This window comes from Ostrinia nubilalis, chromosome 19 (genome assembly GCF_963855985.1).
Source record: "Ostrinia nubilalis chromosome 19, ilOstNubi1.1, whole genome shotgun sequence".
Lineage (NCBI taxonomy): Eukaryota > Metazoa > Arthropoda > Insecta > Lepidoptera > Crambidae > Ostrinia > Ostrinia nubilalis.
This window is the reverse complement of record NC_087106.1, coordinates 13,288,013-13,314,641: the sequence shown is the minus strand read 5'-3', so window position 1 is coordinate 13,314,641 and position 26,629 is coordinate 13,288,013. Positions and strand designations below refer to the sequence as shown.

The window sequence follows — 26,629 nt, the reverse complement described above, 5'->3', positions numbered from 1 at the left end:
TACTTGAATCAACAAGACATACCTACCTACTCTTTATTTATTAATTTATTTGACGGTCATAAATAAATAAAATAAAAGATAAACTTACAGAAATGAAATACCTAATATTAATTAAAAAACAAGTGCTAACTACCGTCTCACAACTACTTAAGGGTATAATGTAACTTATAAGGTTCTTTTTTATCGCTTGATCTTCATTTATAACAATCTCGTCCAAAGGGTGCAGATGCGGTGGAAATGGTTGAGCCTTGTTTGCCCAGAACTTGCCTATGAGGCCAAAACCAATTCACTGTGATTTGATTTGAGCAGATAATAGCCCTGTCTGCCTTTTACCCATAAATATTGCTATTTATTTCAGTATGAAATCCACCTAATCCAACCTAAAAAAAACCTACAATTTAATTGAGTAATGCTGGTAATGCCCTTGTCACGAGACATTACATTTCAAACGCAAATTAATTACTCTGTTAAGTAATTTAATGGTATCAGACAATGTCGCGCCGATGCGCAGGTGTACAGAAGTATGTCACACATAATCGCTGCGTCTTATTTGTGTCAGTCGTGACACATTTCCGATACAATGGCCTATTAATAGCCATTGGAGCCGTTTTTAGTCATTCGAGCGCATGACTTCTATTTATAGTGCGAGGATACCGAAGGGCTGGGCCTTGACCATGGAGCGGCGGCGGGGGCTCCGGCGTGGTCAAGGGACGCAGGGCGCAGGCCGGGCGGGCGGCGGGCGGGCGCGTGGGCGGCGCGTTTGTTTACGGCGGCAGTCCCGCGCCGAGCCGCCGCCAGCGCCGGTCCGCTGCGCGAGCGCACCCTATATCCAGTTCACGGCCGCTCTATTAACGGACGGCTATTTCGGCGCATAATATACTGAACGGTGCGGAGCAGTGTTCAGTTTCGCGCGGGCAGGTGCGCGGGCCGAGGTCGGGAGATGCGAGGGAGGCCCGACCCCATGTGACGCCATGGAGCGCCGCCGCCGCCCCGCCCGGCTCGACGCGCCCGACCCCATGACGAAGGTGGCGCGGCGCCGCGAGCGCCCGCGCGAGCGCTGGCTGCTCACGCGCAAGACATGGAAGTACATGTCGGACGCCGGGCGCCGGCTCGTGCCCGACGGCGCGCAGAACCGGCCCGAGGACGTGCCGCGCATCGAGGCCTACTTCCAGGAGGTGTGCGCCAAGGAGCCGCGCTTCCTGCTGTGGCGCAAGAGCTCGTACCCCGGCGCGCTGCCCAAGCCGCGCCGCAAGAAGCGCGCGCGCGGCGGCTCCGTGCGCGCGCGCTCGCCCTCCGACGACGCCGCGCCCGCGCGCCCCACCGACCTCTACATCCCGCACACCTCCGGCGGCCGCTTCGACATCGCGAAACTCCGGCGCGACTTCTTCGCCGCGCCGCCCTCCACGTCCGCCGGCTACCACGGCTCCAAGTTCGCGGCGCCGCGGGACGCCGGAGCGCCGGCGCCCGTCGAGGACGAGGAGAGTAATCTAGTCGATTTGCTGAGAAAGTACCTGAAATTGGAAGAGAATACGGGAGTGACTAAAGTATCGGACAACGAGGAGTTAGTGCGTGTGTTGAGACGGTACCTGAAGCGGCAGGCGGACCAGGTGCCGCCCGGCGACGCCGACACCGACCCCACGCAGCGCAGCCTGCTCGAGAACCTCGGCCGGTACTACTGCCGCTCGCCAAACAGGGAGCACATAGTGCAGGACCTGCTGACCGACAGGAACCTGTTGAAAAGACTGTATCATGACCTCCGTAAAACGAAGCCGTACCGCGGCAGCCGCGGCGGCGGCGGCGGTGGTTATGGACCCAGTGGACTCACGAGTGCTTCTCATTCTAGCAGAAGTTTACTTCGTAGTGGAAGTGTTTACGGCTCGCGAGCGAGCGATGGCGAGGACTTGCGGTCGCCGCCGATGTCGCCGCCGCCGCTCATCGAGGTGTTCAGTGAATCCCTCGAGGACAAGTTCGTTGATTGTGGGACTCAGACAGTGCCGATTCCTGAGGAAGTGTTGTTGGAGATCGAGCGGTCGTACCGGGATAAGATGGAGGCGGCGACGGCGCCGACCAGTCCGACGAGCCCGCCGCCGGAGCGCAAGACGACGCGGCGGCGCTCCAGCGTGGACCACGACGACGTGTCGCAGTCGGTCAGTGACACCATCAAGCGGTACCTGAGGATGGCTCGCAAGAAGAGCGTGGACGCGGACAAAGCGGACCGCTTCAAGCGGATAAATTATGACAAGAACTTGCGGAACATAAAGCCCCGCGCGCCGGGGGAGGTGGACGACGACGGGCCACACAAGGGTTGTCAGACGGAGGAGGGTTGGATCCTGACGTATAGGGAGTTGCAATTCGCGTCGGTGGCGTCGACGCCGACGTCGCCGCCGTCGCCGTCGCAGCCGCACTCGTTCCTGGCGACGCTGCTGGGCCGCAGCGCGCCTACAGTGGCCCCGCCCGCAGGTGGCATGCAGAAGTCGCGCTCGTCGTCCAGCGTGGTGCAGAGCGTCAGCAAGCGGCTGTGGCGCACGCGCAGCCGCAGCTCCAGCCGCGCCGCCGCCGTCTGGACGCCTCAGGTCAGTCGCACTGGATACTCAACCCTACAACTCACGACACTTTATACCTAAACCGCTAAAGTCTTGACTTACCCAGTAATATTAAACAAGCGATGTTTGACATCCCTTAAAGAGATTTAATTTTAACACTGCCACAATTTGGTATAATAACGTAGGTCCCTGTTTAAACATCAAATCGTTAAGATTTGCTAAGAGTGGTACTATGCTTAGAATATATGTTTGTACCTATAATATAAAAATGTGCAAAAATGAAGAGGTAATCATGTCCTGAGTTTTTGGTTTGTGGTTATGTTTGCGCTTCTTAATTTTCTTATTTGTTTGTTGTGATGTGCATGCTTTTATGTTAGTAAACGGACTGATTAACCAGCCATGGCCACTGTTTGAATAGCGAACGTATATGCCCTGTGTTTATACTTATGTACCAGTACCTACCGATTATCTTCCAGTAGCTTTCGGCCTAAATGTCTGAAGAATCTTAAAAATGCTATAGAAAAGTATAACATAGAGCTCCTAAATGCACTCTAATATCCACTTCATGTGTTAACGACGTTTACAATAATAATGTATAATGTAGGTAAATGTATTACAAGGAACTGCGTCTAGCGTCTTTTGCTATATTTCAAAACTGATCCATTTTGACAAGCAGCAATAAAAGTAAGCTTTCCGTGTTATAATTTATAAATACAAATAACGCGGAACTAAAACTGAATTAGGTACAATGTGCAGACTCTATAATACATCCTTTCTTCTAGAAAAATAAATATGCCCGTAAGTTTAGCACACTTCCATGACCTATTTTTCTTCACCAACATAATGTAAATCTCTGCTTGAGCACGCCTACATTAATAATAGGCTCTCGAGATAAATGCTCTCAACGACTAAATATGTTTTATATTAGTCGACGAGAATTAATAAAAAGCATGAGTTGAGAAAAGTTTATAGGTATTTACCTACATTTAAAATAATAAATTGTTTCTATTGTCACACTAATGTGCCCAGTTGGCCTAAGATGCGCGCCGTGATAACTTTTATCGACGTCAAAATGTATGGGCAAAATCGATAAAATGGCGTGATAATCGCTTATCGCGGCGCGCATCTTATCTACTTGTTTTAAAGTAGGCAAGTGAAATTAACTACATATGATGATAAATAACGAATTCAACAAGCTACTTGCTTTGACTCAAACCTGGTACGTGGTAAAAAAGCTAGCTGTACCAAGCGACCATAGTTAAATTGGCAAGTTGGTTTGACCCCATCCGACCCGACATGTCATGGTTCTACTATCCCATGGGTTAACGTACCCTCGAAAACAAGAATTAGATGTCTTATCAGACAATCACCTTGATCGATCCCATAATGTCCTGACAAACCTGGTAAGAAAATGATTTTAAACGATGTTTATCAAGCACATATATTTATTTATTATAAAACAAAAAATAGCACACAAAAATGCAGCACAAAAGGCGAATTTAATGCCGTTTAGCATTCTCTACCAGTAGACCTTTGAGCCAATAGAGAGAATTCAACTCTCTATTGTAGGTACTTCGGATGCCTTGCGTTCAAAACTTGGCACATAAAGCATTGTTTTCCGATACAATATTCATAAAAAATAATTAATAGCTTGTTTAGATTAATATTGAATGTTTCCGAGAATTTAGTAAGTTTGAGTTTTTCCGCGGCCTTCGCGTTAGGCGAGAAATAATTTGTACATACGACGGCACGTCAAGCTTTACACTGTGCCATCTTACGTAGTTGTAATAGAGGTTATTTTGCTACAAAAATGTATAGTCTGATGTGGTGTCTGTACGTACCACATTATTTTTGTTGCGGAGCCGGCAATTTGTGTTGTAAACACCGCTGGTTGGATACGAGGCGCTTTGAAACTTTTAGTCCGGACTTTGCTCTGTTTATCTATTTAACACTCAACAATGAGAAACTTTTCTCCTGTAAACATATCAATTGTTTTCTGGCTATTTTTCTATTGTTAATGTCAGTTAAAGTGACCTTGACAGCCGAATGCCTGGTGATTACGGGACTATTCCCACCTCTCGTTACCACCGCTTCAACTCCTGTGTAGCCAGGATCATCAATTTTATTGTTTTCTGGCTATTTTTCTATTGTTAATGTCAGTTAAAGGTGACCTTGACAGCCGAATGCCTGGTGATTACGGGACTATACCCACCTCTCGTTACCACCGCTGCAACTCCTGTGTAGCCAGGATCTACAGCTTGACCGCCAATGAAAACCCAACCAGTGAATGCTGGTTGGTGCGGTCCAGACCACCACTCTAGTTTTTAGAACTTGATGTCAAATGTATGATGATGTTCATTACCGATAGCTGATTGCCATAAGCCCCACTACTTAAATAGTCAATTTATTATAAAATGTTTATTTTTTATCTTTTTGCCTCACTGAGGCCAAAACACAATACTGTCACTCGAGTAATTTTTAACCCACCACTTGAAAAACCCGTGATTTTACTTCTGCTTTTTTATACATATTATTTTCTTCAACATGTTTTAAATAATCTAAATGTCTTACATATTCATAGTGTAAGTTAGCTGTTACTGTAGAGATTATTTCAAATCAACACGCGCTATTTTCCTCTCTCCTCGTGCTTTCGGTTCTGAAACAAGCCCAGTAGGCGGCCCGAGACGACGCATATTTTACAACTGCGCGTGACTCAGGCGCAGACTTTTCCCAGATTTTTGTGAAAACAGATGCTCGGACAAACTTTCGCTTTTCATGTAATAAATACAGGGTGGTGGATAGACTCATAAGATAAGTGGCGACAATAACCCAAAGGTTTTGGTTATATCGGACTGCCGATTTGAGGTCGCTAATAGTGCGATAGAGGTCCACTCCTACACAAGTAGGTTTAACTTAAAGGTACTATTACCGGAATATTAGTAATCGGTAGACCACAAACTAGTAATCTGTCTAAATAATATTAATTATTAATAGTGTGTTATATAAAAAAGCAAAATAAAGTCAAAGCAAAAAAGCAACAAAATGTCATAAACTGTCACCATTGCTGCATTCCCGTGCCACTGCTTTCTTTTCAAAGGCTGTGCGAGTCAATCTCATCTTTAAAAACCAAGAACAGATAAATTAAAATGTATGAGACTAAAATTATTTAAGTAATGTATATTATATTGTATTGTTTACCTAATAGTTGTTGAATGAGTAAAAATTATACTGACTGAATAGAATCGACGTAAATATTTTTATCAAGTTGTAGAATGTTCCATTTCGTTAAAATATGTGACGTCTATCGTTGGCCCACCCTGTATAAATTTCATAATTATATGTAACGTGTCAACGTCTCCATTCCTATAATTTTATGATATACGAGTGTCCGTTCACAAATTCAAACAGGTCTATTAGTGTTTTGCTGACTTCATAATGGCTAAGCCGTTGGCCTGTGACTTGGCCTACTTATTTTCTCATGTGTTAAATAAATTGATGTTTTTGAAGTAAATAACATCCGTTTATAATAATTTGGAATACAAATGATGCTACTCGTATGTTATGTAGAGCGATCATAATGAATTTTCCTATTAATACATACTTAATGACAAAATATTTGCCTTAAAAGCAAGAAGCTTTGTTACTAACCCGATCATTATCAATTTGTAGTCGGTTTAGATAGTGTCTGTTTAAGAGTGTTAAAACTTATTTTACTTCATTTATTTTGTATTTATTCTGCATGTCCTAATAAAGTACACAAATACCTGTTTTAGTGCATAATTAAGGCTTTATGGGATGAAGTAGGTACTTAGGTATCCTCTTAGATTCAAGATAGACTACGAGTATACATATGTTATAATTGGTGTGCTTATTGAAACAATTTTGTATTTTTGTATCGTAAACAGTATATTTTGTACCTATTGATATTCCTTGAAGACACCGCGTTATTTTCGAAGTTTTTTTGACACTAAATCTTGACCTTGGCCATACATTCACTTTACGACTTCAAGAACGAGGGTAATGTTGAGGAAAACGATCGTTATCAACGGTTTTCGGAACTGTCTTTTTGTTGTTATTTGTTTTATAGCACGCATAGCAACTAACATGTTGTTTTACTTGTTATTTATCTATAAATAAAATGTAATAGTTAAAAGTGTGTTGCTAAGCGCCAAGTAACTTGACAACGTTGATTTTTTTTTCAAATATTTGCTGTAAAGGACAGCTTCTAGGGCGGGTCAGCACGGAATACAAAGCTTTTGTCAAAATCAAGGAGCTTTATTGGGCCCAAAAAATGCCTGTCAGGGTATCAAAAGTTTGTGATAAAACATACCTACATAAAATAAATATGGACAAACTATAAAAAGGTCTCCTATTGGTTCCCAACATTTGCTATGCTCCGAGGAGGGTAAAACGAGCAATGTAGTTACCTCTTGATATTTGTCCTATTCCGTAACATTTTTACTAACTGTGAGATTTTGTGTGTAATTTATTACAATGTTTTGCACTTTGTTAATGGAATATGTTTGTTTGGCGAAGTCTTGCATGTTGTTGGTTATGTTATAAATGCGTGATGTGTGACGTTATTTATGTTTTATGCTGTAATAAATATACTTTTGTTAATACTTTTAAATTAAGGGCATGCTATTATCACATGTTTGTCAGTGGAAGTATTTGTTGTTGCAATGTTTTAAGTTGTCAGATCATATTATGAGCTGCTAGCCTGCTATGGGCTAACCTTGTATGCTAATAATGTGTCTCGAAAGTATCTTAATTTGAGTATCACGCTTTTCGGAAATCATGCCTTTCATCGTGTTGTTACGCTTTCACGTTTAGTTGTACTCATAGTTAGTAGCGTTTTATATCAGTCACACCAGCGTGTTGTATCACGTGGGTGCCTTTGCAGTATCACTAACAAAGTACATATTCAGCATGCAGTCTCGTGTATCAATGTATGAGAATATGCACACCATCGTGCAGTACCTACTTATCTCTATATCATGTGTAGTGTCATTAATTTAATCGTGTAACCATGCACGTGCACGCAACTAAGCATATTACTCATATTAGCGTGCAGAATCATGCTAATGCTGAGCGAGTCTCTAACACTAGCATTTGTAACTCAGTGTTTAGCTATGCGTCCGCCAGCGCGCAGTATGTCGGTGTGATAACGTCACGCGTTATGTGCAGGGCAGCTGTTGCTGGGTAGACGGCAGCGGGCGCAGCGTGCGGCTGGCGGACACGTCGCTGATACGCTGAGCGAGTCTCTAACACTAGCGTTTGTAACTCAGTGTGCAGCTATGCGTCCGCCAGCGCGCAGTATGTCGGTGTGATGACGTCACGCGTTATGTGCAGGGCAGCTGTTGCTGGGTAGACGGCACCGGGCGCAGCGTGCGGCTGGCGGACACGTCGCTGACGCTGAGCGAGTGTCTAACACTAGCGTTTGTAGTCTCAGTGTGCAGTAATGCGTCCGCCAGCGCGCAGTATGTCGGTGTGATGACGTCACGCGTAATGTGCAGGGCAGCTGTTGCTGGGTAGACGGCAGCGGGCGCTGCGTGCGGCTGGCGGACACGTCGCTGCTGACGCTGAGCGAGTCTCTAACCCTAGCGTTTGTAACTCAGTGTGCAGCTATGCGTCCGCCAGCGCGCAGTATGTCGGTGTGATGACGTCACGCGTTATGTGCAGGGCAGCTGTTGCTGGGTAGACGGCAGCGGGCGCTGCGTGAGGCTGGCGGACACGTCGCTGCTGACGCTGAGCGAGGTGGAGCGGCGCGCGCTGCAGCAGGCGGCGCTGGCCAGGCTGCAGCAGATCAACCTTGGGACCACTATCAAAATTCCAGAGGGTGAGTTCATTTGTGAATCATTCTATTTGTAAACTAAGCTAGAGCAATGTTTATTGTCTACGAAATGACTAGCGCCCGTTCTTTGGGAACCTTATTTTACAGTCAGCGTCAAACAGTTCATGACACCTAAATAAAAGTAGCCAAGAAAGTTCGCAACACGTCTTTGTCACAATAGGCTAGTTTCCTAAAAAATTTTTTTAGTCCGTCATGTTTAATAACAAATAATATTGGACACCTATATTTTTATTTGTCAATCTAACAAATAATTACATAGTTATGGTGCGTTGAAGTTCCGCTCGACGTCACAACGTGCGGCACTTTTATGCACGTTTTATGCACGACGTCACGGGCCTCTTCTTATGAACTTTGGCGCGCTTTATCTCTTTAAATTTTCATTATTTTGAAAAAGTGAAAAATACGTGTAGAGTATTTTTTGATAAGTTAACTGACGGACTAATTAAAACTCTTGCTTTTTGACCCAGGAAACATCCCTACCACTTTGGCCACTTTGGTTGTCACAAACTACTTATTTGATGCTGTTTGTATGTGACGAATAGGTGTGTACCCGTGACGTATCTTCTTTCGGAATAGGATAGATCTTAAGATTTGCTTGCGATAAGGATTATGCTCATGCTAATGATGATGAAAATTCGTAGCACAAATAAAAACGCTCGTGTTATACATACAACCGTTTAAAATAAATATTTTGATCAGATAGCACCTAAACCAGTACATGATGTGAAGCAAATTAATGGATACGTTAATCTGGGAAATTTTGCTTGTGAGTGTAGAGATCTTATCCTCACCCATATAAAACTCTACCCATTTCTCTCTGAAATGTATCTACTGAACAATAATGATACGATACAAACATAAACTGTCCTACACAGCTAACTATCTGACATTGTAGCGCGCTGACTCAGGTCAGCCTGAATAAAAAATAGCGAGTGACTCACTCACCCTCATTGAAGATTGGCAAAGCTGATAAACTTGCATTTATTCACTGCTTGGCTCCTTAGTACGTGGTAGTTAAAAAGTTAGGCTTGCAGCATTTGCAGTCAGGGGTCTGATTTTTTTTTTAAATGGCAACCAAACCTCGTCGAGGAGGTTTATTTCTGCCAATGTCGAGTTTACTGATTTGATATAATCATACAATATAACATGGGTGTTTTAGTTCTATTGTTTTTTGTAAAGACACTCTCTTAAGCGGGTTTTAAAACGTTATTGGAACTTAAGTTCGGGTTGCATGTTCACACGACAACTCACTCGACACTCGAAAATTTCTCGAATATGATTCTTACAGTGTCCTAGAGTTCCACACGTTGAGACAAAAAAAAAGCACTGTGTGATGTGTTTTTCTCTCTCTTTTGCAAATCTAAAAAGATTTTTTTCATAAAATACTAGAAAACAGAACGAAACTAATTTAAATGACGCACTATGCGTAAATGTTCTTACCTCATAAATAACAGGTTCCACTAAAAGCTAAGTATGCGCAAACGCAGGTCGTTTTACGCCAGTTTACTATAAAGAGCGCTCGGGCTAATAGTTTTACGGCCTCGGCTATGAGTGATTCGAAACAGCATTAGGGCTGCCCTTAATCTATACAATACGAGTATTAATATTAAAAAAAGATTAAAAGTTTATTTTTTGTTTGGATACTACATATTAAAAAGATGAAAGAGTGTGTTTGGTTGAACGCGCTAATCTCAGGAACTACTGGTCTGAATTAAAATTTGTTTTTGTACTGGATAGTCCATTTACCGAGGAAGGCTAAGTATAGGATGGCGCATCAATGAAAAATGTTACAAAAACGAGAAAAAAAATCAATCTATCTTTTTACACGCGAAGTCGCGGGCACAGCTAGTAAATTATATTCTAAAAACTAAGCCACAACTCAACACATTTTAAAACAGTTATTATTTATTATAACTGACTAGTCACCTCCCTAACTGTCCGCCTTTTAAAAGTTTACTCTAATTTAAAATGTAGAGGCGAAACTAGATTATCATCATTTATCAACTTAAAGAATATTTCCACATTTTATTTTTTTCATTTCATAAAGCCTTGATATTGTTCCTCTTTTATAATTTTAAGGTCGTCTTTCATATTTAATAATGAAAGAAAAACAATAAGTAGAGCGCTGCCAACAAGTGAGAACCCGGAAAATGCTGTAACTGGCGTGTATCACAAGTTGTAAGATTAAAAGTTTTTAAATACTACTACTGACATAGCCCGCAGAATCGCTTAAATCAAGTGGCAGTGGGCGGGGCACATAGCTCGAAGAACTGATGGCCGCTGGGGCAGGAAAGTTCTTGAGTGGCGACCATGAGCCGGAAGACGTGGCGTGGGCAGGCCTCCCACTAGGTGGACCGACGATCTGGTGAAGGTCGCGGGAGGTGCCTGGAGGCGCAGGGCCGGTCTTTGTGGAAATCCTTGAGGGAGGCCTTTGTCCAGCAGTGGACGTCTTTCGGCTGAAACGAACAAAAGCAAAAATATTACAATAGTCTTAAAAAAACTAAAGCAAGTCGTAAATTATAAAGTACCTACTTATGAATAGGTAAAAGAGTACACAAATGACGAAATGTGACGCCAAATAGAATGCTCGCCAGCCAAATCAATACATGTCAATTACGAGCACGGCGCCTGCGGTACAAAAGCCAAGCCCTGGGGAAACCCGGACAAGTGACAGCCCTGGGGCAGACGAGACACGTTGTGAAACTTGGTGGCGTGCCAGTCGCGTACAGTCACCCGCAGTTGCCAGTTTAATACTCCTTTATTACTATTTTCATAAGGACGAGATCTACCTTCGATTCTGCTTCAGACAGTGGAAGACAGAAACTTATGCGAATCCAATAAAACCGAAAATTAAATGCACTTATTGCTTTCATAAAATTAGAATGTTATTAAACACTTGATGACTCTTTTGCTTTGGATATAAGGAAGTATAGCAGACCATCTCACGATGACTGTACTACCGAACTGGCGGAAATTTGTGGTTCATAGTACTTCATAGTTTATTGTTGTTTAAATGAAGCGTTAGATTTAGTTTGGTTAGTAGAACTTCTGGAATTTCTTGAGATTATGACATAATTTGTATTAGTACACATATACTTACGTAGTCTTTGGGTGACTGTGATTCTGTAATACCGAAATTCAGGACCCCGATTCATTCTACCCCGAAAGAACGCTACTGATTCCGAATATTCTTAGCCCGAATGAATGCTCACTAGAATGTATTGGAACATACTTGGGGTCCTTCTCTTAAGTGTTTTCTATGTTTATTGTATTTTCAAAAATAGATTTAAGTATATTGTAAAATCTAAGCTTTGCTCATAAAATGTCCATGTCATTTTTTATTACTGAGAAGAAACAGTTGTTTTTCGTATTAAAATGCTTCGGCCCTCAACCCAACACCGGCGGCTGTCGGATGTGGGTTAAGACGTATTGACGTCCCTTCGGACTCCCTTCTGTCACTTGGCACTGCAGTAGATTGCAACATGATGCTTTGGATATTTTCGAGCTCAAATGTAAACTAACAAACATTAATACTTGCCATTTAACCCATAGGTCTACATAGAAACACTACGGTCGCAAAACCACTAGAAGCCGTCTGAATATAGACCTCGGAGAGAAGTCGGTCGTTACATGTAAGATACTGGCTTTGACAACATGATTAGCAATTTGAAAGTAAACGTAAACGTAATTTAAATTAAAAAAATAAAAGATAAGTAAAACAATAGTAGAGTTGGCCCTAAAAAGGGGCTCTACATGACGTGTGTGTGGAGTTCGTTTTTCCCTACTAGCCCTTCGGAAAAGCTTTGGAAATTAATTTCTGGATAAACCAGTGGGTAGCAATTCCATCGCGTCACGAAGTCTGCATGCCAATAGACAGAAACTAATAAGTATCGACACCCACCAGCATTCGCTCGACAGACATGCATGATCGATGTGTCACTCAAGCCAAAACATGGAGCCCTATTTCTGGCCCACGCCGAAAACTCCGGCAAAACGTAAAATGCAACAACCTCGCAGGTGACCCACTCGACAATGGGCTATTTTTGCGCGCGAAATGCCGGGCTATTTTCAAAATGGCCGCTAACGCCGCCATTACGCAAGCGGCGTGACGCGGGTGACGTCGCACGCGCACGCCCCACGGCGAAGGGCCTAGCGAAAATAATGTTATAAAAACGTGATCATGTGAGACGAATAGCAGATGATAATAATGTGATACTTAGCTGCGGAAAACATTCCATAGTCCATCCACCTTATTGATCGAAGTCCACTATTTGGGATTGATTAAAAAGGTGCAATAAATATTCTAAATAGTTTCTACAGACGATGTCACATATATCAATATCGGTGTTAAGTTGGTAGAGAAGCAAACATGGGAAGTTTTGTAACTAATATGGGCCTAATGTTCTCAACATAAAGCTCACGAAATCGAATTTGACATATAAATGTTACTTTTCTAACAGTAACAGACCCTAAATTCGGACATCAAAAAATATGCATGCAAATGTAAAACGCAACTACTGTGCTACGGAGGCAGTTAGATTCTAGTGCTATTTGATTGTTATTTAACATTAATACAACGTCACGTGAGTCATTAAAGCTATATGAATAGATCAATATTTCATCCTAGATTCATACGCTGCGCCAGCGACGACCGCGAGCGGCGATAGATCACTAAGTATTAATCTAAATTAAAGTTATTTATGCGGACATGCTCCTCGTATACCAGCGTACTATGAGCTAGTGAAAGATATTAAGGTCATCTTCATAGTGATAATAATTCTCATCTAAATATATCTATATCACAGAATATAAACTTTACTTGCTATTTATCAGTAAGAATGTCGCCATTGTTAACAAGCTTTTCTTAATATGAAACTTGATTGGCGTAAGTGTGAATGAATAAAATACCAGAAGCTCACATTAATAACGGAACTCAAAACTAATTCTACTGTTTTTGAGTCTGCGTACTACCGGTGTATTGACGAATTAACTCGTCCAAGTTTTAAACAAAATCAAATCTTGAAACGAGATTGTTCAAAATCTCCCGTTCACACAATTCTGGAAGTTACACACATTCGATTAATTGATCTTATTGTCCAATCCAGAAGCTAATAGACTTCAGATTATAAATGATTAGGTTAATCCAAAATATTGAGTATTTACGCTCCTCCCGTCGCCTGCGCCTGCGGCGGTTGGCAGCCGGTCACATGACGAAGTGATCATTCCGAACTAAGCCCCGTGGGCGGTAGGACGATATCATTATGGGGCTGGCCGTGCTGTGATCAAGGTTTGATCATTATACTTTGCTTGAGGACAAATGGATCGAAAACACACGAGAACGATTGTGAACTGCGTCACTGTGACGTAAATTGTAGCTCGTATTTATCAGCTATGAAGATAATAATAATATTACAGAATAAGTAATTTTCTTCTTGTCGTGTCGACAGCAAAATTACACACACAGTCATCATCATCATCATCTCAGCCATAGGACGTCCACTGCTGAACATAGGCCGCCCCCATGTTGCCCGCTTGGTAGCTGCCATAAAGTCAAAATTAAACAGTGTCAGCCCAAAACTCTGCTACAATAGTAACGTTGTCAGTAGCATAAATTAATAATATGGTTTCTTTTATTTTAATCGTGCATCCCACGGGGACTGTTTAACTACTAAGTAGTTAAGTAATTTTCCATTGGAACATGTAAGTCTAATGTTTGTTAACTACTATAATGTCGTAGCTTGTAGCGAGCTACGGCTCGTAGTCAAAGCTACGGATGAGCTATGTAAGCTCGGGCGGGAGGTGTAGTCACACGTAGAGTAGGTAAGTTGAAAACATTGTAAGTCTACAACATTGTTTTCAATTTTAGATCCCTTATCCTTCGTTTATTAAAATTTTAAATCACACATTCAAGTAAGTAATTAAAAAATTTAAAATGACAAAATATTTTTATTCAAACTTGTGAAGCGTCCATTAAAGGATACTTTCTAAACAACTAAGTACTTTATCAGATTACCGTTAAAAGTTTCCATCAGCAGTTTTGATTGTAAGAACAAACAATTTCAGATTCGCAAGGCTTTCTATTTGAAAAATCTTTCTATTTAACTTTCAGAATACTACAAATCCTAGAGTAGGTTTAACTTACAAGTATTTTACTTAACGAACGAAGTTTTAATTCAAAATTCGCCAATACAGTAACCCATCTGGCTTCCCCGTAGCAACGGCCGAGCAGATGTGCAGCGCGCTATTAATAGCGGCAGGAATCCGCGGTATTTTGTTGTTCGGCTATCTACCACGTGGGATCCTCATCGCGAATGTTGACGCTTTTGGCGGGATTGGGATTGGTAGTCACGGTATGGGAGGACGAATAAGAGATTTTGACACCACTTAGGCTTAGGCACCACTAGCCTATTGTGGTGGACCCACATCTGATATAAGCAAAGCATGTATAGTATTCAAAACACATGCCATAGGTATGAATTTAGCTTGGTTGAAGGGATTAACAGGGCTATTAGTGACCTTTTAAATACCTAAATCTGAAAAGTACTGAAAGATACATTTCATTAATGTTAAAAGTGTAGGCAAGTAGAGATTTTGTTTGCAAAAATTATTTTTGAAAGTTTACAAATTGATTTGATGTTTCTCGATTTTTCAGTCTAATAGAGATAATAACTATTTAACAACTGAACTATGTACTAAATATACGGAAACATTGGCTTTTTTATTAATTTTGCGTTTATCCTATTACTACCTTTATACCTAAAATAATATTGACCTTGTGTAAAGAAGACTCATCTTATTTTGCATCGTATTTCGTAATTCAAATATGTTTAAATTATTTATTAGTCTCCTCTTTCAGAGCACTTATACAGGTCCCAAATATTGCTCTACTACAACTTGTGACGACACAATCACGGCAGTCGTCAATAAAGTTTATTTACCATCTGGCTGGCAACTCTCATCATCAGTATTTTTACAGTCCCGATCGCTATCGCTTCTCCCACGCTACGCTACCAATAGTGCTGTCTACCTGTCGATATTTGGTTATTTCAGCTGTGCCATCATCATGACAGAACACATTTCAAAAGTAGGTATAGATTACTTACTAGCTTTTGCTCGCGGCCGACAACAATAAAAGGCTGAGTTGCACCATCTTACTTTAACAAACGTCAAAAATCTGTCAAACTCCATACAAAAACACCGGTTATTTAAGTAAGTTAAGTTTGGGGTGCAACTCAGCCTAAGGCCGAGTCCGCACTACGGTTTTGCCCGCAAGCAGTAAACTGCCAAACCGTGAGAGCACCCGAAAGGTACGCGGGAAAAAGCCGCAGTGAGGACGCTTACATTAGTTTTGCTTGGTTATAAAATCACGCGGTTAAAAACCGTTGCTGTTTCTCCTTAGTGCAGACTCGGCCTCATACCTACTGTAAAGTTTAATCAAAATCCGATCAGTACTTTTTGCGTGAGAAGAGTAAAAACATCCTAATATCTTTTCAAACTTTCTCATTTATAATTTATAATAATATACTCGAGTAGGATAGTATAAAATTCATTTCTTTTCTGTATAGACTTTTAAAGAGCAAAAGACGTCTTACCACAGCTTCGGGACAATAATGTGGGCCAGTACTGAGAAAAAGCAGCGCAGAATCTGTCACTATTATCTTTACCATAGTGTAGAGATAGCAATCGACAGCTAGCGGTTGGCAGCCCTGTTGGTGCGCTGCCCGCTGATCTCGCTATCTCCATCGTTATACAAAATCTTATAATATTAGTTAGTACCTATAAGTCATTCTATTGTAATATCAAAAACCGTTCAGTAGTTTCATTAAAAGATTAACAAACACTCATCCATCCATCTATGTATCAGGCCCGTTTTCCACCGAAGCGGAGCGGAAAAGTTTTTTGAATAGTTAACCAATCAGTCAGATTTCATTATTCAGGAAACCAGGAAATCTGATTGTTTACCTATTCAAAACATTTCTCTGCTCCGCCTTGGTGGAAACCGGGCTTAAATCTTCACAAACTTTCACATTGACATTATTAGTAGGGTAGATAGCAATCGACATCTACCGGTTGGCAGTCCTTTTGGTGCGCTGCCCGCGATGTATAGTTATACAAAAACTGATAATAAAAGTCTCTAAATGATTTAGTTTCATCAAAACCAGGAAAGTCTGATTGGTATTTCTAAGTTGTCATGTAAGTGAGGTAATTCTTATGAGAATAAAGTTTCTTTACCCGTAAATCTGATTGGTTACCTATTCAAAATACTTCTCCGCTCCGCTCCGCCATGGTGGAAACCGGGCCTCAATCTTCACAAACTTTCACATTTACATTATTAGTAGGGTAGATAGCAATCGACAGCGAGCGGTTGGCAGCCCTGTTGGTGCGCTGCCCGCTATCGCGCTCTCTCCATCCGTCACAGGCCCACGCGCCGCGTGACATGTGTCATTTAGCGCTGTTTTTCTTACTCATGCGCTTGTAAAAGATTTATAAACATTATCTAATAATTCGATATGAAATTTTAAGATGTCGTATTTGTAATAATAACAAAATCTCTTTATGAATCTCTGGGAAATTGCTTCTCGTATTTATCTTCAAATGTCTATCACGTCGTTTTATATGAGGTTTCTTCAAATTCATCCAATTTTTCACTGTTGTTTCTCTCTGTGGTTTCTCCTGTTTTGATTGCCAGAGTGACCTTTTTATAAAATAACCAAACAGTGAAGTGTAAAGTAGGTAAAACATACTTATTGGAAGAGTTTTCCGATGCACCTAGGGTCACGATAAAACAAAATAGACTTTTAAAAATAGAATAAATGCTGGTACTATACTCGTAAAGTAACAACTTCCTCGAAGATTAATCAAGAGAGAACGCAACGAAAGCAGTCTACTCTTGCGCAAGCATGTAACCATTGTATTGCCTATAGGTAAATGTGGCTCATCTTAGTTGTTGTATCATTCCAGTCAGTTCATTGCACGTTTATTTTCCCTTCCACATTGTATCATCATATCAGCATCGTTGTTTATTTGCCTCGTTATTTCGGCTGTCCGTTCAGTCGATTCGCGTTCCTCTTAACAGAGTGTTGATGATTTAACGGCACTAACGGCGCGTCATAACCGCCAGCTTGACGCCGTCAGCGGCTCGTTAACATTGACGATCTTTAACATCTGCGGAATTTTGCGTGCAGTAATTTGGGAGTTATACGGCTTGACGGTTATTTTGCGAATTGGGTCTTCGCTTTTCCTTGTGTGTAATGTTTTGAATAATATGACGAAGCCTTCACTAAGATAATCATTTAAATAATAAATATTTGTTGGTATGATGGTATGATGGATGTGGTTGTCTACATGCGATTTTTGCTACAAAATGGCATTGGAAGATGCCACAGTGTCTCCTTCGATGTGTTACCGCCTGTACCTACGTAATAAGTGTTTACTACGACCACTCTCAACACAAGTTTAATTAACTGTTTTATCTAAACTGTGGTAAATGATGCTGGTGTTGAATTTAGATAATATTGGTATATTATTACTATTTATTTGCTACTGTACTTCAATATGTACTGTTTTTTTACCCAAATAAATAAATAAAATAAAAAAAAGATAAGTGTTGAACTTGTTGAAAGTATTTGATTGCCAATTAGATTTGATCAAACTTCAAACAACAGTCTCCCAAAACAGTATTTTATTACTTTAGTTAGAAGTACTTAAATGAAAGATTTTTATTGGTACCTATTAAAATTTTAAATCATACATGATTTTTTTCCACCTGTTTTGACGTGCGACCAATATCTCCGCGATCTTTACTAGTAAACATAGCGTAAGAATGGCCAGTAGAGGCACTCGTTGCTGGGAACTTGAACGAAGAAGAAACGCAACAATGCAGCCACTTCCGACCGAAAACCAAGATCTTTCTGATTCGTCCATCATTGTGGTGCAGTTTACGATCGACAGCGTGAAATTAGCTACAACTTCAAGTTGCCATCAAGTTTGAACTGGATTTAGCTAAGAAAAGGCCTGATTCTTCTGTTTGATCCATGACTGTGGACCGGCATTCGCGGGCCGCCGCGCCGGCCAGTCGTTCCGCTCATTTCCCTCGCACGTGGATGCTCCGCTCTCCAACATGACTTTCGAACTGGATAAGTACTTAGATTTGGTTGATAATTCCACCTGGTCCTTCTGACTGTTCCACCATTATGGTGGCATTCGCGGCGGCGCCAGTCGTTCCGCTCATTTCCCTCGCACGTGGGTGCTCCGCTAGCCAACATGACTACCGAACTGGATAAGTAGGTACCTAGATTTGGTTGATAATTCCACCTAGTCCTTCTGACTTCTCCATCATTGTGGTGGCATTCGCGGCGGCGCCACCCTCGCACGTGGGTGCTCCGCTCTCCACCATGACTTCCAAACTGGAGAAGTAAATTTGGTTGGTAATTCCACCTGGTCCTTCTGACTGTTCCAACATTGTGGTGGCATCCACGGCGGCGCCAGTCGTTCCGCTCATTTCACTCGCACGTGGGTGCTCCGCTTTCCACCATAACTCCCGAACTGGAAAAGTAGATTTGGTTGGTAATTCCACCTGGTCCTTCTGACTTCTCCACCATTGTGGTGGCATTCGCGGGCGCCAGTCGTTCCGCTTATTTCCCTAGCACGTTGGTGCTCCGCTCTCCAACATGACTTTCGAACTGGATAAGTACTTAAATTTGGTCGATAATTCCACCTGGTCCTTCTGACTGTTCCACCATTATGGTGACATTCGCGGCGCCCCAGTCGTTCCGCCCATTTCCCTCGCACGTGGGTGCTCCGCTGGCCACCATGACTTCCGAACTGGAGAAGTAGATTTGGTCGATAATTCCACCTGGTCCTTCTGACTGTTCCACCATTATGGTGGCATTCGCGGCGGCGCCAGTCGTTCCGCTCATTTCCCTCGCACGTGGGTGCTCCGCTGGCCAACATGACTTGCTGATGACTCTTGAAAGGGGTCAGTTTTGTGAGTAATGCGCGTAAATCAGAAATTGTAAAAAAAACAGGCTTTGCGTAAATTGACTTGCGTATGTTACGGCACGTAAAGGCATTTTTCGGGGACCGTGTCTACTTCCTACTAGTTACCATTATTTTTAGGATAAACGAACAATAGTTTTAGGCTGAGTTGCACCATCTTACTTTGTGCTTTAACTTGAAAAATAACTAATTTAACAGACGTCAACAATCTGTCAAACTCCATACAAAATGCATCGGTGTTATTGTTACGGTTAAAAATAAGGTGGTGCAACTCAGCCTACGCAGGTAGGTATTGATAAAAAGTATTTTTTAAGATTATTAAGTAAAACTTCTAACAAGTCATAAGACTGACTGTGTTAGCTTGGCATTTTAATGGGGATTTAAGATTTTCACAGATATTTATTGTGAAAAGAGGTTTATAGTAGTAGATAGTCTAATACATTATTCGCTTGCAAGACGATTATGAGTATAAAATCAATATTCCTTTTGTTTTTGTCAATAGATTAAATTGATTCATGATTAAATTAGAACCAAGAGATTAGAACCATCTTCCAAGCTCTTCTAATGTAGGTAATCTTATTAAATTCTCCAAATCCAATCCACACTCAGTGACACATAATCACATGCCAATCTGCCGTGTGACAGTAATGTGTTCTGTAAATAACGCACACCTTGTTTACCTACACGATCGGAGGCGAAAATAAAAACTCATTAAGAACGGAATGCAGAAACTATTCGGGGGAGTGCACTGACTGTATTGAGATGGAGATTAAGTGGGTAGGTAGATATAATCTCAGTAGGTTTAGAATGTAACTTCTGTTAAAATAAGTTCAAGTATTTTTGGTGTAATTTATCACCCATGTTTTAATGGACCTCATAATATTAAGTCCGATCAAACTATTTTCATTTTATGAATCACGCGGTATTTCCAGCAGTTTAGTATAAATTATGTACATTTTAACATAAAAGTTTCGTCCCTTGGTTTATGCGAGAAAGAGCAACAAACGCAGTCCTCACTAAACTTCGCGTTGGTATTGATTTGTCTCTACTTATTCCATACTCTAGCAAAGAATCCTGGGACCTATTTCCATTTTTAAGACACGGAACAATTAGGTTACATTATATAGAATAGAAAGATTATAGTTTGTAGTTAATAATATTCTGATAGTTCTAAATATACTATCATGAAAATGTAGCTAGACATGAACTACGAAATGTCGCCCAGACCCGCCCAAGCCGCGCGTACGCACCGTGCGTCGCAATTTTTCTATCAAAACAAGTGTCGTGTTTCCCACTTCGGGTTACCTGTTTGTTTTCCAACATTTATTTGCGGATAACTTCGGCCGTCCATTAAAATTACTTGAGAGCATTGCCAAAAACTTGTTATGTTTTTTTAAGGTGGTTAATCTTATGTGTCAAAGCTTCGTGTAAAATTCGCAGAAAAAAAAGAAGATGATTGAATTCTTTTTTTGAATTTTTAAAATTACTCCCATGTCCTACCAAAGTAAGTCTTACCAAAGTTGAAGCTGCATAATTTTTATGGCCAAACTTTTTAGTCCGAGCCTGGCCACTAAGAATTTATTTTTGTTTTTCAACCATTTTCGATTGTCTGTTGTTTTAATTTGTGTTTGATGTACGCTCTTATTTTTGTAACGAAATCAATTTAATTTGATATTATTAACTGAACTATTGAGTCTTGATGTATTTTTATAGACCATGTAGCATCAGTCCTGTTCATCTCCGCGAGTTTACGTCGAAAACAAAACACGCACGATGGCCCACCTACAGGATACTATTCGACAAGGCCTCACATACGAGCGAACATTGACTCACGCACGCATATTCTTGTGTATGATGGAAGAAAATAAAGAAAATTGTGTACTAAATACTGTGCAGTATTTAACTGCCTAAATAATAATAAAAACACAGAATGTACTTTTTTAAGTTGCCTCAAGACTCTGAGAGGTAAATAAGTAGTTAATATTATTCATGATAATTCATGCTAAATCATGTATTTCCTCCGCCATTTTCCGCAGTTTGGCACCTCACGTCACATCATTTTACCGAAGTCAGCCCTATAGCTTCGGCGCAGTGCCGATCACTGACGTTTGTCAACAAAATGGTGCTTGACTCTTGAGACAGGCTAAATTACACCATATTTTTAATGACATTGAGCATACATTTTTTTAAATACCTTCGCGAAGTAAAACTTCTGTACGTAGTACTTATTATTATTCTGTGGTAGCATTCTGATAATAGAGCCTTACATGATGCACATCCACCTAGAGGTTATTTCAGGTAACCGACCTCTGCTACGTTTGCTGAAACCATTCGTAAACCAGTTTACTCCATCTTTCGTCGATTTTCTAACAGATATTATGGCCGTCCAACTGTCTTTGAGCATTCTACATATTAACCTCTATTGACCTAAGTTTAACACTGTTGGTTTTGTTCCAGAGAACGCGGTAGCAGCGACGACAAAGCCCAAGAGAAGAGCGTACCTGCTGAAGAGGAAGGCGCTCACCACCGGCTTCTTCGACCAGAGCCGCACCAAGGACGCCGACAAGGATAAGGGTAAGAGTAGGCGCACACCGTTGATTTTAGTGGGCCGATAGTTGTGCCCGATTTTAAATTGTATGAAGAATCGGCCAATTCGAATCGGCGTAGTGTGCGCACTCCCATACATGCCCATACTGATCAACTGCCCGACTAAACTATTGGCCGACGAAAAATCGATGGTCTGCGCCTAGGCTAAGAGAGATTGATACACAGATAACACCCCTGTTAATATTCCTAGTGAGATATCACTTCTGCTTAGTAAGAGCTTAGCGAGATGAGAGGATACAAAAATACTAAAATTGTCCTATAGGTATTGCACCACAAAAGTCACATAATAGCCGCCTTAGTCTCTCTACTCGACCTGCGGTTGTCTGGCAGAGAATGCCACCTGGAATTAAGTCCGCCACTGTACAGTTTTATGTGCAAAAGTATAAATAAATAAAAAAAACATAATAATTGAAAGCTCACTACACTAAACTGGTGAAAATTGTCAGTTAGCACCTGAATTTACGAGTAACATAGTGTTCCTAAAGATAGCACTCCTGCAACTACAACATTGTATTATTAATATTCTAAGGCCCTATTCCCATTAGTCCTGACGACTAAACTGAAATTTGATTTTCGATCACTTAAAACTAAAGGTAGCACGGCGATGCAAAGCTCAGTAGGTAATAAACCATATAAAAGCTATGTAGTTCATGTGAATCTTTACTTATTGTTAAAGGATATTGCGCAATAAAGTTTTTATTTATTATTTGCTTATTCATGTAGATAGATGGTAACAGTAGGTACTTATTAGATAATGCTAGAGGTTTTCAGGAGACATGTCAATGTATGACAACTAATAAAAGCCCAACTAGCGATCATGCCACACTTGAATAGGAAATTATGCAATAGGGTAGTCATACAGTTTACGATTGCGGCACTGGACAGTGGGTGTGTCTAAGCCTGCCAATATCAGCTGCCGACTCATTGATTTGAGCTAGACAATGTTTGTTTTCACGAAATTGTACCGCTAGACGGTTTTCGATGATGTAGAGTTAGACTAGCTTTGCCCGCTGCACCGCCCGCGTGAACTTCAGTCTGTCACAGAAAAACTTATTTATTGTGATAGTGATTGATACCAATAACATTATAGCGCGTCCTATACGTTCAGAAACATTGTTTATGAAATTTTTCAAGAGTTTTCATGACAAACCACTGCCCCTAAGTTCCTATGATAGATTTTCTTCTTCAAGTTGTTTTTCCGACAAAAAGGTAGCCATTTACCCAGGTACACTCCAATATATCTTACCTGCGTTTTTCTATCTTGCTTCAACACGTGAATATTGTGTGTGATGTTACTCTCTTAGGGCAGTGAAATATATTAAGTGGCCTCTTAAACACGTGCCAAAAGATAACGTTACCAGAATTGTGATTTTAATCGGCCGTTGCATTACATAACGTGACGCGATGCAGGTGCAGTGATTCAGGGGTTATAAACGTTTTATATTAACAGTAAACGCACCGTAAATTATTTTGATGTATTTATCGGCGCGCGCGCAGACTTTATTGGGATTTAAATTGTTGTTGACAGAACCGCGCCTTTTCCGCTGACGTCACGTTAAATGGCGGCATTCACACCTCTTGAAAGTTTCGACGGGTTCATCCAGTGTCTAAGTAGTTGGAAGAGCAGTCGCCCTGCAAGCGAAAGGTCGTGGGTTCGAATCCCGCCTTAGACAGTTCAATTTTTTCAAGTTATAATTCACACGTCCTCTATCTGAAAGTGTAGTGCAGGAATAGTCTTATAGATTTGTTTTCTTACACATCTTTATTAGAAAAAAGTTACTTGATAATTAAGTTCAATCAAAGCTTACCTACTTAACTCTACAAAACATCTAGAGCCAAAGCAAAATAATTTTCAGGCCAAGATCTGACAAGTAACTTCAAAAATTATAATTACAAAACTATGTAGAGTTTTACGACTAACTTCCTTGTCGTTTTATGTTAACTAATCATTTAACTACAATACCTTTCTTAAAATATTTTCATTCAATCCTAATCTCATTAACATCGACTATTCGAATTGAGACATCACAGAAACACAGACACAAACCACGGCTGATTTTATTACTAAGAATAAAAGAATCTAATAAATCCCATAGAATTACGATTGCAAAGCGCCCGATGGACAGACTGACGGTTAGCACCACTTTTATATCGCTGCATAGAAACATAAAAGACGTCTTCGGGTTACAGTGATATAGAGAGTTAACAGAACATTAATTAATTTAAAAATAAAATTGAGTCAACATAATAATATTATTCGACACAGTTAATTTTTACTAGCAAAAAGTAGTGTAATTTATTAATGCATTCTTCAACATTAATTTTAACAACAAATTGTGAAAAAGCGGCGGGACTTCAGGGACCCAACCCTCGGAATTTTTTTCCAGCTTCTTCTCCAGGCACAGAGGTTTTTTGCCAATGCCTGTCTATAGGCTCTAACCAACTTTGATTATAATTATTACTCCCCCAGTCGTATTCGACCTCCTAATAAAAAACAAGATACCGTCTAAAAAAAAATATTTTTCTTATTTTCGAAGCGAAAGCTTATTCCTCTCAGTATTATTTCTCCATACAACATCAAACACGCCGAACGCTGAAAAGCCATTAGATAAATATCTCATACCACCTTGCCAAGCTAAGCCGTCTGATCACAACACAACAGCGGAATTAATTTACTTCTAATAAACTCAATTTTCGTACGGCGAGCATAGTACACGTGAACTCAGTAGGCTCACGCTAAATAATACCTTTCTAACTATGTATGTATAATCGCAAAGATTTTAGAAAATAGTTCGGACGGTTTCATAATGTTATAGATTTCGCACCATAAGGTCTAAGGGAACAAACATCTGCTCGTTTGCCTTCTGTCCCATATAAAAGTATGCATTAAAGGTATGCAACTAATACTTTAAACTGAAAAAGTCGACACTAATTTTTAAATACGATTAATATATCTTGACTTTGACTCTCAACTACCAATAATCGACCAACCGACGTTACACCAATCAAATCCTTGATATAATTCTTAAACTCAACAGTTCACTCGGTAAACACTTAAAAAGACCTTCTTTTACTTCCGACTTTTCCAGATTTCCTGTAAACATTACAGAATATTCGTTGCTCTGAAGTTATGCCCATAACTGCCCTTACCTATAAATTAAATTCATATTCTACCTCTTTATTGATTTTAGTTTGGCGTTGCATTGTCCGAAATGTTATCTAAACTGTCAAATGTAGTAAAAGTTAGAGCACAAACAGAAGGCAGCTTACTGCTCTCTCCTTCACTGTGTTAGTCACGAGCGGGGGCGCTGAAGCGGTGCCAAGTCCCTGCTTTGATGGTACATCAACAGTCTCATCAAAAGATCGATCAGGGCTCCAGCGTTTAGACAACAGTGTACACTTACAGCTGGAGCTGGGAGCAGGAATGAGCGGGTGTGCATACTGGAGCGAGCGCGATAGCGATTGTACGAAGTACGGCTTATTCCGCTATTCCCCGTTAACGCCAATAAATTGGAGCTTATAATGGGGAAAAAGGAACTAAAAAGTTCATTAATCCCCATTACGTTGGAAGTTTGGATGACCAATAAAATTTACAAACGTTTAAAGTTGCATTTTCAATTAAATTAGCTTGTTTTATGATTGATATCCGTAAGTCAGTGAAACATACAACCTTTTGTCAAAATTAAGGTGCTTTATTCGGAGTTATTCGCTTGAAGGCGAGATCAGTCAAGGTAAAGTGTAAAAAACCTTTAGGCAGATGGTATTTTTATCAATATTTATTTAATCTGCCTATCATATTTATCTGCTAACTAAGAAAACATGACATTTTGTGACATTACTATCGCTTTCTCACTATATTTTGCTCGCTATTCATGTAAGTAGGTAGATAGAGATCCTAATAATCCATGGCATGTCATACAATGTGATATGTAATTTGTTTTCCTGAACTGCTGACACATCTAGAGATTACTTTTGATACTTACAAAGACTTTTACCGTCATTGTTAACCCAGAATGGAGCATCTAACTTCTAAAGCTACCTCAGTATGCCAGTTTCTGTAATGTGAACGCTGCCTTTGCTTTATACATAGACGATTATAAACGTTTTTGGGGAAGTCGAGACACCGTCTGGTGATGGAGGCAATTCTGTTAGCGTCTGTGATTATGTCTGCAGTTGTTGCCGATGCGATCATCGCTTCGAAGAGCCAACCTTGTTTGAGGTCAGACGTGGCAGTTTTGACTATTATTCTTCTTCTTTCTTTGCCTGGCCCATTCCCATTTTATTTCGCAGTTTCGATTATTATTGTCGCGTGGTATTAAAGGGATTTAGTAGTTGGTCTCCTGAATCAAAGGTTCTATTTCAAAATGTCTGTGCATTAATTAGGTAGTAACGACAACATTGAGCTGCACCACCTAACTTTAACCGTAACTATCACGATATTGGGTCTTTTGTATAGAGATTGACAGATTTTTGACACTTGTTATAGTTTATGTAAGATGGTGCAACCCAGCCTTAGAAGCCTTTCAATTCACTCAATGCTGAATCCTTCTTTTTAGATATGTTTAGGCATCGTTAATAGTCTTTAGTTACGATGATTTAAGTAGGTACACACTATTTATCAACTATC

The 26,629-nt window shown here is 40.6% G+C and overlaps 1 protein-coding gene across 1 annotated transcript in view; it reads left to right on the top strand.

Moving 5' to 3' along the window:
- Nucleotides 1-793: 793 nt before the first annotated feature.
- LOC135080982 (uncharacterized) overlaps nucleotides 794-26,629 on the top strand; it is a 48,971-nt gene continuing 23,135 nt past the window's right edge. The window contains exons 1-4 of the mRNA XM_063975707.1: nucleotides 794-2,573; nucleotides 8,060-8,152; nucleotides 8,226-8,382; nucleotides 21,853-21,969. Of these exons, the coding sequence (XP_063831777.1) occupies nucleotides 972-2,573; nucleotides 8,060-8,152; nucleotides 8,226-8,382; nucleotides 21,853-21,969 (1,969 nt within the window). The 5' untranslated portion in view covers nucleotides 794-971. The remainder of the gene's footprint in view (nucleotides 2,574-8,059; nucleotides 8,153-8,225; nucleotides 8,383-21,852; nucleotides 21,970-26,629) is intronic.